This window comes from Heliangelus exortis, chromosome 7 (assembly GCF_036169615.1).
Source record: "Heliangelus exortis chromosome 7, bHelExo1.hap1, whole genome shotgun sequence".
Taxonomy (NCBI): Eukaryota; Metazoa; Chordata; class Aves; order Apodiformes; family Trochilidae; genus Heliangelus; species Heliangelus exortis.
This window is the reverse complement of record NC_092428.1, coordinates 5,111,106-5,128,757: the sequence shown is the minus strand read 5'-3', so window position 1 is coordinate 5,128,757 and position 17,652 is coordinate 5,111,106. Positions and strand designations below refer to the sequence as shown.

Sequence of the window (17,652 nt, the reverse complement as noted above, 5' to 3'; positions counted from 1 at the left end):
TTATGCTATTAATTTGCTTGCATTAGACTAAGAGAAGGCAATGTGTTTTCATATATATTTTACGTTTTAAAAGCTGTTTCATTTCATTTTCAGATCAATTGTATAGTGCTCATTTGTGTATAAATGGCTCTAGTGTTTGCTCTAGTAGTTACTAGACTCACAGAGATTTCTTTAGAGGCCTGTACTGTCCATGCTTTTGCATAGAATGATCCTGTAGTACAGAAGTGCATTAAAGATAGAAGTTGTATTCAGTTTGAACTGTATGCTCATATGTAAATAACAATTTTTCTCCTTTTGTGGTACCTCTTGCATTTTTGAGTCTCTTTCTATTTACTGGTGGTTGGGTCCTACATGGGAAAGCGGGAAGAATTTTACATTTGCTCTGAGCTAAAAGCAGTTCTTTCATGGAAACAGGAATAGCACGTGGTGATCTGGACTCTCTTCTCTGTTGATGCTTCCACTCTTAAACAAATGGGCATTTGTTTTGGGGTGCATAGTTTTGTACTTAAAGCTTAAGAAGATGATTTGCAGTTTGAAGGAAAATGCAGCTGGTGCATCTAAAACTACCCATACTATATTGGAGTCTGGAGTGTTACATTTTCATTAATTGTTAAAAATAAATTAAATGCATCAGCAAATTCACAGATTTAATAGTTAGTTGATTTAGCCAGGTTATATTTAGAGTCTTTCTACTGATCTAGTCTAATTCATCTTGGACTGAAAGACTTCCATCCCAGCATATGCTGTCATGGAAAGTATCTTGAAAACATACTTAGCTATTGGTAGGTTTTGCCTCGAAATTCTTTGGAACCAAACACAACCAATTAATATTTTATTTGCTTGTGTGATTATTTTAAAGACATAGTGTTGGAGACACTAATAATGGCATCTTGCAAATCCTCGTTTGAGACAGTGTCAGAAATAGCTGGGTTTTAGTGGAAGTTATTTTAAACTTCCAAACATTTTTACAGCTTTACCACGAGGTAAACATACTCTGTCCTTTTGCCATAGTGCTCCAGGAAAATACCACTCTAGCAGGTGGTGGTTTTCTCAGTTGTTGACTATTGTAGCTGCTGCATGGAAACACAGGCAAGAGACTGCCACGTCTGAGAGCACTGGGCAGCATTTGCATGCAAAAAGAGGCTGGCATATACCTCCCTTCTGCACTGGCATGCATAAAGCACGTATTGTTCCTGCTCTTTTCATTAAGCTCTTTTCATTAAACTAACATCCCTGCCACTGGAGTAATGCACGCTTCCCAGTACCTCTAGTGCTTGACCTGCATGTCCTATATTCACAGTAATGCTTGCTGTGGGGAAAAAGTGTTCTTTTCGCCACCTTCTGCATGCTTATATACACTGTAGGTTTTATGTGAAGTGGAGAAAGCACCAAAAGAGCTGAGAAAAGAGCTCATGAAACGCAAGAAAGAGGAGCTTGCACAAAGCCAGCATGCTCAGGTAACAACAGCAGCTTCAAGCTACTAAGCTACAAAAGGCAGCAGTATTCACACAGCTTGATGGTTTCACTTTCTTGTTGTTGAGTGAATATGGAACTTAACTCAAACTAACCCTACGTACTGCTCTCTGTCTTCAAGTACTCCCATGTCACATCCCATAGAGTATACTGTGTAGAAATGTAGGTTTGTGCTTTTACGCTTAATATTTTGTATGTTGTAATGAAAATGAGCTGTATTTCTTTATGGCATGATTATTTACAGTGCTTTTATGAGTGGTAAGTACCCCATAGGTCATCAAAATGTAAAGCTAACAGTCGGAATTTAGGTTTGAGCAATGCAAGTGCAGAGGAAAATAGATACAATATGTCAGCATAAGTCATCTTGTTCATAGAAGCAGAACAGATAAGGTAAAATAAAGTTACTTGAATGTTGAAGTGTAGGTGTATGGAAACTTTACAAAACATCTGTAATTTCACACCTTCAGAACTGCTTCTTTTATATGACCCAGCTAGAAAGGGGGATAGTATTTTAGAGAAGTCTTGCCTTTGTGATGGCCATATCTTGTACAGGGTTTGCACCACAGCAGAGCAAGTTTGAACTGAGTAACTTAGAGATTAAATGTTTATTAGTGACCTAGTATAAAATAATAGCACCTTTATTTGATTGCATGTTCAGTTCAAGAAGGGATTTCCCAGGATAGAATGTGATTGAGTTGCAGCATTCTCCTCATACCAAGGCTGGCTATGTACCTGAACTTTTTAAGGAAACAATTATAAACCTACAGTTCCATAGTGTTTGTAATGACTTAGTTTGTTTCCTTTGCTGGTTTAATTTTTTGAAATGAGAGGGGTTAAAGAGACAATTTTAAAGGTGAAACAACCTTACTTGGAATGATAAAGAAGTAGTAGGAAAGGGGCAGATATTTGGCTTTGGAATATCTAGAACTTCTATCAGTGACTGTTCTATGTTATTAGCCTTGACATTTTAAATGCATATTACTAGCATAAAGTAGATCTCATTTCTGTTTTTTTTTTTTTTTTTTTTTTAAAGAGCAGAAATATATTTAATTATATTCTGACATAGGAAGTATATTGTGTCTCACAGGGTGTTGCTCAGGTTATGATTCAGTCTTTTCAGTTGTCTTCATGTACACTTTTCAACGCACAAATGCAGGATGTAAGTCTTAAAATGTAAAACAAGTGCAGTTTTATTTCCCTGATTTTCCAGATGTGTGTTTTCTCTTCTGCTCATATGTGCTGATCAGCATCACTGCTGTCCCCAACCTAGTTAGCACAAATTGATATAATTATGTGCAAAAATTACAAAATAGTCAAAATTACAAGAGTAACTCTGGGCAAGACGCTGAAGTTTCTCATGAACACAATATAATACTTTTCTGGAGTCTCTTATTTGTTCAGCACATGTGAGAAACAATGTGTGACTTCTGTGCTGTGTTTGCAGTGAAACCATGTATTTTAAAGATACTTGAGTTTACTTCAAGGTAATTATTGGCCAAAAACAAGTGGTAATTTTAAACCAGTGGACTGTCTTGCACTGTCTGCCTTTTTCACCAGTGAACATGTTCTGTTGTAGGGCCCTTGGTCTTCATTTCATGTGATACTTGAGTAGGCGTGGGAAAGGCCAGAGTGTTTTCTGAGGTTGCCTGGTTTATCTTACAGGGTTAGCAATTGCAGAACTTCAGAAGATTTACCATGGAGAAAGAGCAGCAATGATTTAAATGATGGAGTAAAAGCTCAAACATAATTGCTGTTTAACCATGACTATACTAGAACAGCTTTCCCTCCAACTCCTTACAAATGAAAAAATTCCTGGCAAATTAAACACCATGTTAATTATGTGTCTGCACCCTCATAATAATAAACTTGTAGTTTTCATATCCTTTTCATCTAGAAAGGGAAACAAAACAGTATTTTTCATCAGTCCATGTTTTTGATTAGGTATATTTAACAGCCATGACCTTCCAGTTGTCTCTTTACCCTCAGGAGGTCTGCAGCTGTCAGAACTTTTCATCAACTTATTCCACCTCTGGTTTTCTATTTCCTGTCTAATTGTAACTCTGCTGTCCACTGGGATACATGAAAGTCTCACCTATTATTAACTTTCTGGGAAGATAACCCCCCATGTTCTTCCTGGTCATCACAAAAAGTGTTTTTAATGAATGTCTAATTCCGTATGTTGTTGCAAGTAGCATAAGTTTAGCAAAAAGAAAAAAATTGTAGCTCCAGAGACCCTTCCACTGATAATCTGTAGCCCAGTACCATTTTTCTGCCTCACACCATCTCCCTGCCATCAGACCACCTTTAACATCATTTTATGTATAACACATAATGCTTCAGCTGCCCACCTTGGCTCTGATAGGTCACTGCCACCAGCCTTTCTTTTGACCTTTATATCTTGGTAGAAACATCTGCTTTTATTTCCTGTTATTAAAGCATGTGTGTGCATGCTTGCATGCTTGTAGATGGGTTTGCTTTAGCTTGGGGGGAGGGAGTTGTTATTGTTTGGGGTTGGATTTGGGGTTTTGTTTGTTTTTTGATAGCTGCAGAGAAGAAAGGCAACAGTGTGGTCCTGGGACATGGTGGGGAGATTCTTACCACCACCTGCTTTTCATAGTGTGATGAAACAGAGTGGTACACCCCGGGTAGTGGGAAGATGCTGCTGAAACAGAGACTGTGTCAGGCAGATGGCAAATCCCTTTGCAGGGAGCCTGCTCAGCTCTGGTGTGACAAGCTTGCAAGTCCTGCAGAATGCAGATCCTGCAAAAGCCATTGGGTGTCTTCACAGCAGCCTTGCAGAACTTCCCAGCCTTGATAGCTTTGTGTTGATGACAGGATAAACTGCTCTAGTTTGAAACACAAGTCTGAAATGCTGCTGTGTATATAAATAGGCTTTAGGTAATCATCCAAGGCAAAATAACCACTAATACTTTAATTTTCTTACATACATGAGTAACTAACCCTTGATATGATGAGATCAACTTTATATTAAATACGTGTCTTCTCTAGCTTTGAACCTGCAGCTTGTTTTGAGGAGAGACTAGAGACAGAATGAATTGCAGATTGCTGGATAGCTGGTTGCCTTTGGTCTTATTTCTGAAGGTATTATTTAAGCATTAAATATATCCTCACCTACTGTCTATGTAGAAAACACAAGAGATGCATGCTTCTATAGCTGAGGCATGATGTTAGCTCAAATTTTCATAGATGTATTTGTTTTCATATGTATCTAATGCTGAGAAAACTGGGAGTTTCATTAAAATGTAATGTGGTTAGAAGAACACAGTTTAATTTACTTCTATTGGTTTTTATCAGGAGCAGGAATTTGTACAGAAGCAGCAACAAGAACTGGATGCATCTCTGAAGAAAATCATTCAGCAGCAGAAGACAGAGCTAGCCACTATAGAAAGGGATTGCCTCAACAACAAACAGCAGCTCATGAGAGGTATCCAGCATCAGACCCTCTCTTTAAAAAAAGAAATCTGTTTTTTTTGAAGCCTGGTTTTTTTTTTAGTAAAACAATAGTCTGTCTTAAAATTATTAAATCCAAGACCTTCCTTACTAATTTAAGACTTTAATAAAAACATCTGCTCTGCAATACCATTGTTTTTAAAGTGCACTTGCAGGCTACTTGTAAGCACAAACTAGCAGGTAGATTTAATAATGTCATGTTGTGTTTCCTGAAGCAGCCTTCTGCTCTTTTCCAGCTCGTGAAGCTGCAATCTGGGAGCTGGAAGAACGACATCTTCAAGAGAAACACCAGCTCCTCAAACAGCAACTCAAAGATCAGTACTTCATGCAGAGACACCAGCTGCTTAAGAGGCATGAAAAAGTTAGTGCTGACTTTGACACTTTTGTGTATTATATATATTAGCTGGGGGTTTTATCAAGTAGTATTATGATCTCTAGTGGCAACTGTTTGCTTGCCCACACAAGTGCTTTGAAGCTGTAGATGGTCTGTTAAAGTAAAAATATCTTAATTATCTTCCTTTAATAACTTGGTAGTATTTTGAAATATAAGCAATTGTATTTTTCCCTTTTGGTTCTTAAAAGAACAACCCAAAGGCAACATCAATCTTTTTGTATTAAAAAGGCCAAATTCTCCTTATACACCAAAACCATTCTGGCTTGTGCTTAAATAAGTGTACTTGTTGGTAAATACTCCTGGAATTTACTGAACAGAATGAACTGGATTAGCTTTTGGGCAAGTAGCTGACAACTGTCTCCTTACAGCTAAATCCTTTAGAACCAGAAGACAATACATATTTTCCACAAGGCATTTTAGTTTTTATAGCATGCACTAACCACTGTAGTTCAATTTTTGAAAATGTGAACCATACAAGAGAGAGGCTTTAGTGTCTCCTTGATGGCTGGATCAGGAGCAGCCTGCCCTGGAGGCTTGTTTGTGTGTGGTTTGGTTATCTCTATCATGGCTGTCACTTTCACCAGCTTTTGCAGCAGGCTGACCCTTCACACCTGCAGGAGTGGAAGTTCAGTTCCACAAAAGTGTCTCCCTTTGAATAACACAGTCTTTTAAATGTGCAGCTCAGGAATTGAACAACCACTGGTGAAATCAATGTGTGTGTGTATTATTCAGTGGAGCATTTGAGAATTTCATCAGGCATGACCCAGAGGAAGTGGAAGACCACGTCTTCCCCGTTGGTATCACTGGGGCTGGGGCTGGTTTCTGTTGAAAGAATCTGACTCAAACAGAATTCTTATTGATTGAAAAGAGATGCAAATATTCTGATGTAGTAATTACTTTGTACATTCCCATATGATCAACATTTTAGGAAACAGAACAAATGCAGAGATATAATCAACGCCTTATCGAAGAGTTAAAGAACAAGCAAACTCAGGAAAGAGCAAGACTGCCTAAAATCCAGCGAAGTGAAGCAAAGACTCGCATGGCTATGTTTAAGAAAAGTTTAAGGATCAATTCATTAGCTTCTCCGGACCAAGATCGTGAAAAAATTAAGCAGGTAATTAATAAAAACAATTTTAAAAGTGTAAATGTACTTAGGTAAATGCTTAATGTGATGTAAATGGGAGGATGGATTAGAGGACACTCTCAGCAAGGTCATGGGTGGTACAAATCTGGGTTGATGCACTGGATGAGGTCGAAAGAAGTCATCCTTCCTCTTGGGTACTGGGGAGACACATCCAGAGTGCTGGGTCCAGTCCTGGGTTCCCCAGTACAAGACAGACCTGGATTTACTGGAGTGAGTCCCACAAAGGGCCTTGAAGTTGGCTGAGGGACGGGTGGGTCTTGGTTATAGGAGGAGACACTTGGGATACCTGGGATGCTTCAGCCTGGAGGAGGGAAGGCTGAGGGAGGATCTTACCCATTTGTATAAACATCCAATGGGAGGGAGCAAAGCTGGAGCCAGACTCTCCTCAGTGGTGCCTGGTGACAGGATGAGAGGCAGTGAGTGCAACTGAAACACAGGAAATGCAACTTAAGCATAAGAAGACACTTTTAGTGTAGAGATGGTCAGACACTGGAAGAGGTTGCCCAGAGAGCTGGGCAGAACCTCTCAGAACCCAACTGTTCCTGCACAACCTGCTGTAGCTGCTTTGAGCAGGGGGCATAGATCTTTCCAGGTCCATTCCAACCTCAGCTCTTCTGTGATTCCTTGAAATATTTTTGAGATATTTGATTTTTGTGAGCTTTTAAACTAAAACTGTAATTATTCACTCATTGTGTAAAAGAATGTTGTGAAGAGGCATAGAGGTTTGCTTTCTGCTGATGCACAAAATCATGGTTTTTTATGGTGAGCATTGGATGGATTCAAGATCTGGAAAGCACAGTGTCCCCACAGTGACCTTATCCACACTTTTAGCAACCCTGCTGTGTCACTTAGCTTCAGAGGAAGGTGAATTTGGGAATCTGGAAGTGAAATGTGTGGGGTTTCAAGTAAAAATTAGGGTACAGAGAAACAATGATAGATGAAACTGTGAGGGCATTCCTTTTGTAAGAATTTTAAAGAAGAAAGAATAAAGAAAATACAGTTATTGTTTAAGTCTTTTAAAACAACTCTTTTCAATTATGTTTTATGTATTAATTTTGTTACGTGTAGTTTCTTTTACTCGTGTAAGCTGATGTATGTAGAGGCACAATATAAATCATCCTTTATTTTTAATTTTAGTTTGCTATTCAAGAAGAAAAGAGGCAAAAGAATGAGAGACTGGCTCAGCATCAGAAACATGAAAACCAAATGCGGGACCTCCAGTTGCAGTGTGAAGCAAACATCAGAGAACTGCATCAGTTGCAGGTTAAAAATAGATAATGTTAAATGAAAGTTTGTGGGAAGACTCAGTTTAATAACAAATGCAGACAAAGCAGAAGCTTCTTTTCCTTCATTTTACTGATTGGTGTAAAGGATTTTTTTTTCACCCAGAAGCAGATGATGATTTCTAGAATATGTATCAAGCTCCCTGTGCTATTTTCTGTAGGCAGCATTTCCTTTTAACCTGATTTTGCTGAAATATCATTACTCAGAACAGAGGTAGGCAGCACCAGGCATTTTCCACCAGTCATTTGTAGCAGCAGGTGGAATGAGGTTTTTACAGAGCACAGGCTGCCTTGTGTACTTGAGCTTGTGGCAGGTACTCAGAAGGAATTCTCTTGCAATAAGGAACTCTGTTTTGTCCCTTTTGGTATGAGTTTTGTAAAAGCTGCTGTGCTCTGCCAGAGCCCAGATCTCCTTTTCCTCTAAATCAGATTTTCCCTCTTTTAGGGACACGAGGGAGTTTTAAAGCATTAAATCATCACCTGCTGATAACCTTTCTATGGAGAAATCTTCCAGCAGCCACTGAAGCTAGTTCTGCTCTAGTCACTTTTTATACATCCTGCAAAACCAGTTCCTGACTGTGCCACTAATTCTCCTTAGTAAATCCCCAAGTACCGTGGGAATCCTGTGAGACTTTCAGCTCAAGTAAAACTGAGCAGATTAGGGCTACTCTGAGCCCTACTATGGAATAAAATTGGCCCCAGCTGCACTCAGGTCTAGCCAAGTGCTTGACATTTTGTTCCTTTGTTTTTATACTCTTGCTTCAGCTGGGACTTGAACCCTAGAGACAAGAACATGGGGTTTAGAGACTGCTCTTAAAAATCAAAGATTTGATGTAGCCATATACTTATTTTTTTTCTTGCCATACTTCAAAAGTCCTATGGAAGTTAGGCAGCTGCATGTGTAACTTGCTGAGAGGAATGTGAAGCTGATGACCTTTTTCCTTTTTATAAGGAGATGCTGAGACTGCTTCTCCAAGCACGTTCCCCTCCTCTCTTATGCCCCATTTGTTAGGCTCAGTGCCCTGGCATCAAGAGTTGAAATATTTCCAAAAAATTACCTTCTTTTTAATGTAATTGATCTTAATGCATTTTACAGACTGTCTTTAGAAAGCAAAGCAGAAATGCTGTGTGACCTTGAAGAGCATTATTAGGCAGAGAAACAGAGTTTTCAGTAACTGTCAGCTGCAGCCATAATGACACTCAATGGTATATTTGGATTTACAAGTATTTCTTATCTCAATTGGTTCTGATGGAAAGATTAGCTTTTCATAATGCAGACTTTTATCTTGTAATTATTCACGTCACTATTTACCCAGAATAAGCTAATTAAAAAGAATTAGGACAACATATGTCACTGTACAAGTGTTGAGTTGCCTAATCTGAATTAGTTTTACATAAGGATTATCTTTATCTTGTTTGAAGAATGAAAAATGCCATCTACTGGTCGAGCATGAGACACAGAAGCTGAAAGAGCTGGATGAAGAGCACAGCCAAGAACTGAAGGAATGGAGAGAGAAATTGAGACCAAGAAAAAAGGTAAATAGGAGCAGTTAATGAATCAGAAAATAATCAAGAGTTGGATCTAGCAAATACAGACACTACAAAAAGTATTGCAGAAGAGGAGAATCAAGTACAAAGCTGCTATAGTTCACTGAATAATAAAAGCTGTTAAAAAATGCTCAGCAAAAGCTCAGGAAAGAGCACATGCAATGAAAAAGGCTTGCATATTATCAGCTACTTAACAGGGTTCCCACTTGCAGAGCTACTGTGCATATTCTTAGCTGGAGGTAAATCTGATTTTAGGAGGAATATATTCCAGAAGCCAGTGGGTTACTACAGAAATTGAATGCTAAACAGCATAGAGGGTGGTGGAAGTTTGGGGTTTTTTTTATATATATATATATTTTTTAAAATGAAAGGCACTAGATTCTCGCATGTCAGAGTATCCTGCAGGCAGTGATGTCCTCAGCTTGCTGTGTTGTGGTTTTTGTAATTCTGTAATTGCTGTGTGATTTTTTGTTGATGGTGCAGTTACAATGTTGCATAGGGCAGGGTGTCACCAGTATAATTGGGTTTTGTACTTTGCCTTGTAATCCTCTGACAATCTGATTTGGGTTTTAGACGCTGGAAGAAGAATTTGCCAGAAAACTGCAGGAACAGGAAGTTTTCTTTAAAATGACTGGAGAATCTGAATGCCTTAACCCTTCAACACAAAGCCGGATTTCCAAATTCTATCCAATCCCCAGCCTTCACTCCACTGGGTCATAACTCTGGGAACTGCTGTAGGTTTTTTCATATTTGGGATTCTCCATACTCCCCATCTAACCCGACTTACTCTGCAGTGTACATCAAAGCACGTAGGGCTTCTTGTTTTCAGTGGAGACAATCAGTGTCATGATCAGTTTCTTCTCAGAATGGAAGAAAAGAGAAAAGGTGTTGGTGTATAATGGTCATGTTATGTCCTTCAGATGTTTCAAGAGTAACTGGGGTTTTTATCTCAGTCTGAAAAAGTATGTTATCTATGGTTTTGACTTAAGCCTAAAATATTAATTATACTCTTTCTGGTCACAAAAGAAAAACTGGTTTCTCATGTGAACATTTAAGCAGTGAAATATTAGTTCTGCTACTGTGTTTTTAAGTGTCTGATTTCTCCATGAGAGAATTCCACAACTGAAACTGCCGTGAGAGGTTTGGAATGTTATAATGTTAAGCTGTGTCTTCACAGTAAGGACTGAAGCTAATTACTCAGAACATGCCAATAATGGGAAAAATAAACCCTTATGTTTAAACACAATTGGTAAAAGCAAAAGCCTTTGCAACCTCTTTATAAAGAAACCTCTGGCATGAATTAAACTGAGCTGATCTCCATTACATATTTTGTCCATTAGTTCCATAACAAAATGGGGTGCTAGTTTAATTAACACAGTGCCTGAAACACTTAGATATGCTAATCCTGGCAACAGGATAGTGTTCTGTCATTTTAAAAAACAAAACTCCTTAGCATTGTTGTTACTGTACAAAACGGAAGATTTCTTGCTGCTACTGCCATTTTTGTTGTAAATCCTCACCCTAAAATATTTTGCACTAAAATATGTAAAGGTGAAAGAAATGCTAACTTTAAAATGCACAGTTTATTATTTTCCTTAACTGTTGCAGGTGGTTAGTTCTACAAAATGAAAAACTTTAGAATGTATTTTTTAGAAAGTGGTGTGCAAAGTGCACGTGGCTTCTCTTCGCTGTACCTGGAATGGGAAGAGCCATTTTTCTGTTCTTACCAAAGCCTGTACATGTAAGCTCCATCAAAAAACAGAGGTGGGTGGTCATATTTATAAATAACCATGGCTACAGTCTGATTTGGATAGAAATGTTGGATTTGTTTGTTGTTTTGTTCTAATTGTAGTCCTTTTATTTTATAGAAAGATTTAAGTTAAATATATAGACAAACCACTTTATGAAGCTGGGTTTTTTGCTTTTGTGTCACCACATACTAACGTAGGCAGTTTCTATTTTTCCAGTTGATAGATGTACAATAAGTTATTTACCTGACTGATCTGCAGTGGAAAAAAATCAGAAATGTTTCTTATATAGCTGGTAGGGAAATACAACTGTATTAGGTGACTTTCACTGCACTCCTATGGGTGGTTACTGTTTGACTCATATCAAGACAGTATTATAAGCTGTATTTGGTATGCTGGAGTTCAATTTGTAAAATAGTGTTTAGTTTTGACATTTGAGGCCTGCCTGGCTGGTCTCTGGGGTATCAGCTGTAAAGGTTTTGTTTTGCTTGCTTGCATTAAATGTGGGACTGGTGACCATTACATGATGTTCATTTCATGGGAACAGTATTGATGCATGTGAATGAACTCAAAAATTAACATAGGACTTTAATTGGATGTGGTTGAAATCTTGGATGCTGAAATCCTTGGATGTTGAACCACTACCTTCTCAATGAAGACACTTAAAATTTACAGCACAGTAAAAAAAAAAATGGAATATGCATGTTTTAATTTAAAATTTGTAACTTTTGATAGCATAATTACTTTAATAGCTAGCCTTAAGTTCTGGCATTTTATTATATAAATGTGTATTGTGTACTGTTGTAAATTCACATACCATATCACTAGGACATTATCTGTTGCTGAATGCAAAGTTCTTTAAATTGTTTATTCAGTAGGGTGAAAAATTGGAAGGCCTTTTACTTTTTAAACTCCACCATCATAAATTGACTGCTATAAAAATAAGATTAAATAGTCTTCATCTCTGTATTTAGCAGAAGTTGTTTCCAATTCTGTATAAAGCAGCCTCAGTGCTTGACTTGGGGAGGAGACAGGGCAGGCACATTTCCTCTTCTGCATTATCTCTGTCTTCATCCACATTAAACGTTCATCTTTTCTTTACATTTTTGGAAGTTTTAGTAATAAATTGCTAATATATATTGGCATACTGTTTACCTCCATCTAAATCTTTTAAATCTTTTATTTGAAGATCCTTTTCATGCAGGCCCCTGCAATCTGATCTCTTGTAAATTGTGTGAGCACTTAGCAAAGTTCTGTGATGCAGAGGGATCAGATGTGGGGACTGAAGCCTCAGCAGGTGCTTGGTCAGGACCCCGGGTGTGGAGGGAGCTCTCTCTGTCACACAGGTGCAGCCATATGAGCTGGGCTGAGGATCAATACCAGACATGAAAATACATTTTTCTGGAGGAAAAAAGGAACTAGAATGGGTACTTACAGTTACAGACTCAAAAAAATTGTTTTAAGTATTGCAGAAGATGGAAGAGGTATTTGGTATTAGATCAGTATCAGGACATTCAATTTGAATTAATTTATTCTCATACAAGTCTGGAGAGATCTCTTGAGGTACGAAATCTGATTTCTCTGCTCTCACGTGTCACATCCCTTTAGTAAAAGTTAGAGGCTCCTTCTCCAAGGTAATTAGGAATATTTTCCTTAGCCAAAACAATGTACTTTCTTACTGAGTGTTTGGTCAATGTTATTTTCCCCAAGGGCCCTTCAAATGATGACCACAAAACACTGTTTGCCCACCTCTGTGTTTTACTACATCACAGATACTGTCTGCAGGAAAATGAACAAAGGCAATAAAATGCATGAGTTGCAGTGTAATATATTGGCTGTCTTCTTATATTTACAACTGATTCTTGCAAAAAAAAAAACCCAAAAACCTGCCTGCAGTGCATGGCCTCTGACAGGTTCAGTCCTCACAGCTCGTTCTTCCTAAACCAGCTGGGGAGGAACAGGGCTGAGTCTCAGCCCCTGCCCACCCTAAGTTGGAGGAGAACTTGGCTTTTTACTTTGGTGAAGGGAAAATTCTTCAGCGTTCATTCTGCTCTCATTCTCATCAGACAAAATTATTTCCTTTTCCAAGCATTCTCTTCTCATGTAGCTGACTGCATGAGAAGCATGTGCAGCCTGGAAAGATGCAATATTGAGGTTGTTGTTCTTACAGTTGGAGAGATCCTGATTTATTGACATCTTATAAAAGAAAACCTTTAATTGAATTTTGGAGGTAGGTGGCAGTACCACACTGGCCCAACCAGGGGCATTCACTCAAAGTGATTTTTCACATTGCTGTTAAAATCCTGATACTTATTCCAAGCAGAATCCTTTATTTTTTTTTTTTCAGTGTTTCAAGCTAATATCCTTTTACAATTACATTCATGGCTCTTTGATACCTAATCAATCACATTGTTTAAAAAATTATTATTCTGTCCCAGAGGACTTTATTATACCTCCATGCTACAGAATTTTTTTCTTGGAAAATAGGAAACTTAGCACGTTAATGGAGACAGAGTAAAGCAAAGCAGTAATGTAATCCAATCATGCCACAATGTCTTTTATAAAGCAGCAATATCACATAGGAAGTTTTGAGTTGATTTTTCACCTGCAACTGTATCTGTCTTGCAGGACATGGTCAAGGAAAGATTTAAATAAATTCAGGTACTTAAATCCAGTTTTGGGTAGCCTGATTCTCGGAGCTGCTGTGGAAATGCAGCTCCCCGGGACCTCAGCAGTGCTCATCTTTGCTGGGAATAGACTTAAATGCACAAATAGCTCAGTTCCAGCTGCCTCCACTGCAGGACAGCTCTGGCATTAATCTGCCAGGGGGAAGCAGGACACATTCCTGAGGACAGTGACTGTTTGGTCATGGGAGAGAAGAGAAAGGCAGAGAGGAGTGCTGAGGATGGACACTCTGTAGGTAACTTTCTGCTTTTATCTTAGGGTTTACAATCCAGTCACTTCAAACCAGTCTGGATCTCAGAAGCTTTCTTACATTTATGTGTCCATGCACATTTCCCATTCACTGACTGATGCTCTGCTCTTCACAGATCTGAAACAAGGGCAGAGTTTTGGCATTCCTTTGTCAGGCAAGCTGGGGCCAGGGCACCCTGTTGTTTCTCAGTCTTACAAAAGATGCGGGCAGGTAAAGGGGAAGGAGAAGACAAAAAGAAACTAAAGCATTTCTCCCTTAATTTCTTGCAAAGCTTTTGGTTGTTCTTCCCCCCATTTCTCTTGCAATCAGTCCTCGTACTTCATTTCTGTAGCTACTTCTGCACGTCTCACAGGAGGGCAGTCAGTGGTGCCAGAGGAAGAAGACAACTTCTGGAATCAGAACATGCTCAACACGGGTTATCCGTAACACCCAGGTTATGGATAATGGAGGCTTGTGTGCTTCCACAGAAGGGAGCTGTTGAGCCCCAAGATGCTCTAATTTTCTGAAATCTCTCCCACAATTAGTAAAGCCTCTTTCTTACTGCGTATCAATCCTGAAATGGTGGAAAGAACAGCAACTAGAATAGGACATGGACTGAAACCTGTACCGTGGAACTCTCATACCTGTTTTGTGTAAGAAAGCCAAGCCAGGGGGGGCTGTGCTGAAGCATACAAAGCTGAGGCATCTCCAACCTCACCTTGTCCTAGCAGTTTATTGAATGTTTTGTGCTAACTACAAACCAAGTTATTTTTGCCTTACCAAAAGCAACCAAAAATCATGAGAGGGATGAATAATTGCTTAAGAGTCTCTATGTACAACTCATGAAAGTGAACTTGCAGTAGCAGCCATACAACAGGGTTGGGTTTCTTTTGTCTTGTTTTTTAACAGTGATTTAACTTCATGCTTTGTGTAGAATATTGTAATAATTCTGCTGTAAATACAATAAAATCACAGTTTGCTGAGATGGATTCTTTTTTGTTCATGGAAAGTTCACATAAAATAGAAGTGATCAGTGAGTTGATGGGACAACTTAGGTTTTTTAAAATAACCTGTGTGTAAAAAGTTAACACTGGGCAATCTGTGGCTGGCTCCCCCCTCTGGAACAGCTGGGGTTGGGAGGGGGAGTGCTGATTTAGCACAAAACCTAAAAGGACACTGATTGTTTTTCAGTGATTGCCCAGCCTGTCAGGGAGGTTTCAACTTAGTGTCATGATTTCACCCCCCAGCCCCCGGGTCCCTCCCCACCCTTCCCACTCAGGTGCAGGGAAAGGAAGGAGGCAGCACTGTTTGGCAGCTGAGCCCCATGACACAACCTGCAAGCACAACGTGGCAGTCTGGAGGAGCTCAGGGATGCTTCAGACATGGAAACACAGCTGCTGCCTTTAAGCATGACACAAAAATGCATTTTGTTATTGTTACTGTTCTTAAGAGACAATCAAAAGGAAATGTCTCTTCTTGGCAGAGCCGGGTGGGGAGTATGAATCAACCAGAAGTAATCAGGCTTTACTGGCAAGTGCTCCAAGAGACTGTGGTCTGAAAGCTGACCTGGTTTGTGCAGGGCTTTGCTCCAAACTCTCTTAAATAATAGCACGGGAAAAAACACCAAAACTTGACATTGCCAACACTGGAAATACAAACAGATGACAGGTGTTTAAACCTGAACCAAACCAAATCTGTTCAGGTCAGGTACCAGTGACACAGAACAAACCAGACACCATCAGCCACCCAACCCATGAGGTGTGTCTGCCCAGGGTTGCAGTGATGCTGCTACTGACCGCCCAATTTAACACTGGTCAGGCAAGCTTGAGGTGAAAAACACACTTTATTTGGGCTGTGTACATAAAAATAACAATAATTCTTTTTTTCCCAATGTTTAAAAAAACAGAAAAAAAAAAAATACAAAAATATTTTTTAACAAATCATGTTTAAAAGTGCTTCAGTTTGGTCCACGTGCAGGCCGTGACTCACTGTGCTGCTGTACCTGGGCATCACAGGGCACCCACCAGGCCAGGCTCCCCGCAGGGTGCTGGCTTGCCCTGCACCCCCCCACTGCCCCAGCCCCCCAGAAACAGCCTCTCCAAGGGGCTGGGATGGGAGTGAGGATCACGGGCAGGGAGCACAGGAAGCTGCCCAGCTGGGTGGGCTTCACTTCCCAAAGCAAGTCACAGGCCAGGCTGCGAGTGGGTGCTGACCCAAGCGTAGTCCCCGTGTTTCTTGTAGAGCTTTTTGTGCTGTGGGATGAATCTGATCTCAAATCATGCATTTGGTGCAGGAGGGATTGGTTTCTTTCTTTTTGCTACCTAGCTGTTAAAAAAACAGGTTTTATACATAGCTGGGAGTACTACAAGAAGCTTGGACTGGGTGAGACAGGAAGCCCTTGTCAGCCCAAAGACATAAGCCTGGGACCCTTGGGGAGCTAAGCCAACTGTCAGCAACTGGAGCAAAAAAAATACCCACATTAGGGCTATGCTGGACACATAAAAAAGCCATCCAAATCCCAGCAGTGACACTGAACTATTGAGTCTAAGTGGCTTGCTGGTGGGCAAGGACGTTTTAGCATTAAGGCAATGAGGGTTCAGGGTAATTCTCTATGGGCTGCTGGAAATGCTGCCCAGTGCAGAACTGAGCTGGTTCTTTCCTTAAACCCCAACACTTCTTCTTTTTCTTCTGCCAACATACACTTGTTCACCTGGGGAAAAGAGAGACAAAAAGTGGGTTATTTGAAAAGCTCATATGGGGGGAAAAGACAAAAGAATCAAAACAAACAAAAAAATGGGGCCATGCGGGTTTTCTAGCAGTTTCCAGAGAGGGACTGGTGCCTGAAGAATCCTCCACTCCCTACAGGCAAACCCTGCTCTCCTGGGGGGTGGTTTATGTTCATACCCTTCTCTCCTTTCTCTCCTTTTGGTCCCCTGTGCCCTTGGCGTCCTGGTGGGCCCATTGGTCCAGGGTCACCTGAAGGAATAAGAAGACCAAATTTGCCCTTGAGCATGACTGGTTCAAGAACAGGGACAGGACAGGGTAAGAAGGAACAAGTTAGGACACTCCTTGGTTTGAGATCTTGAAGGTGACACCTCCACTGTAGGGAGGCTGTGACCTTGACTATCCACAGTATTTCTGTGGACACTGTACTGCTTCCTGGGAATTACAGGGCTTGAGAGGGAAAGGATGGAAAAAGCCTTACCTTTGGGTCCAGGATAGCCCCTCTCCCCCTTCTGACCAGGTGGCCCCTGGATGGTACCATATGCTGGAGAGGAAATTGAAGGAGAGGATGAATGAACAAGTGGGACAAATCACTTGCAAAGTGCCTTTGTGTTGACTGAGAGAAGCAATGAATCACACTGGTAGGACATTTCTAAGAAGTTGGAGATAGGTAACATGCCTGAGCCAGAAAAACCAAGTTAACATGTCACTTACTTCTAAAGAAGTCCATGAGGTCCTCAGTGACATTGCCATAGGCTGCAAAAACCCTGCTGATGCCAGGAGGACCAGGAGGGCCTGGGGGACCTGCAGGTCCCTGTGCAGTGTAAGACATCAGGTCCTGGAGAATACCTTGGCCTGAGGAGTTAAAAGACATCATTTGAAAGGAGCTCTGTGAAAACTGTGATCACTGAGGAAAGAAGGTGTAAGGGAGAGCTGTAGGCAGCAGGAAG

At 40.1% G+C, this 17,652-nt stretch overlaps 2 protein-coding genes across 5 annotated transcripts in view; one reads left to right on the top strand and one right to left on the bottom strand.

Moving 5' to 3' along the window:
* Nucleotides 1-14,961, top strand: part of SLK (STE20 like kinase) — a 50,660-nt gene extending 35,699 nt beyond the window's left edge. For 2 of the 4 annotated variants that reach the window (XM_071748324.1, XM_071748326.1), the window contains exons 13-19: nt 1,365-1,457; nt 4,789-4,918; nt 5,181-5,305; nt 6,267-6,455; nt 7,623-7,748; nt 9,191-9,304; nt 9,890-14,961. In XM_071748324.1, the coding sequence (XP_071604425.1) occupies nt 1,365-1,457; nt 4,789-4,918; nt 5,181-5,305; nt 6,267-6,455; nt 7,623-7,748; nt 9,191-9,304; nt 9,890-10,036 (924 nt within the window). In that variant the 3' untranslated portion in view covers nt 10,037-14,961. The remainder of the gene's footprint in view (nt 1-1,364; nt 1,458-4,788; nt 4,919-5,180; nt 5,306-6,266; nt 6,456-7,622; nt 7,749-9,190; nt 9,305-9,889) is intronic. The other 2 variants (XM_071748325.1, XM_071748327.1) reach the window with 2 other exon arrangements.
* A 1,582-nt stretch (nt 14,962-16,543) lies between these two features.
* Nucleotides 16,544-17,652, bottom strand: part of COL17A1 (collagen type XVII alpha 1 chain) — a 38,375-nt gene continuing 37,266 nt past the window's right edge. The window contains exons 54-57 of the mRNA XM_071748323.1: nt 17,417-17,557; nt 17,184-17,246; nt 16,883-16,954; nt 16,544-16,688 (exon numbers count right to left, since the gene is read on the bottom strand). Coding sequence (XP_071604424.1) covers nt 16,639-16,688; nt 16,883-16,954; nt 17,184-17,246; nt 17,417-17,557 — 326 coding nt within the window. The 3' untranslated portion in view covers nt 16,544-16,638. The remainder of the gene's footprint in view (nt 16,689-16,882; nt 16,955-17,183; nt 17,247-17,416; nt 17,558-17,652) is intronic.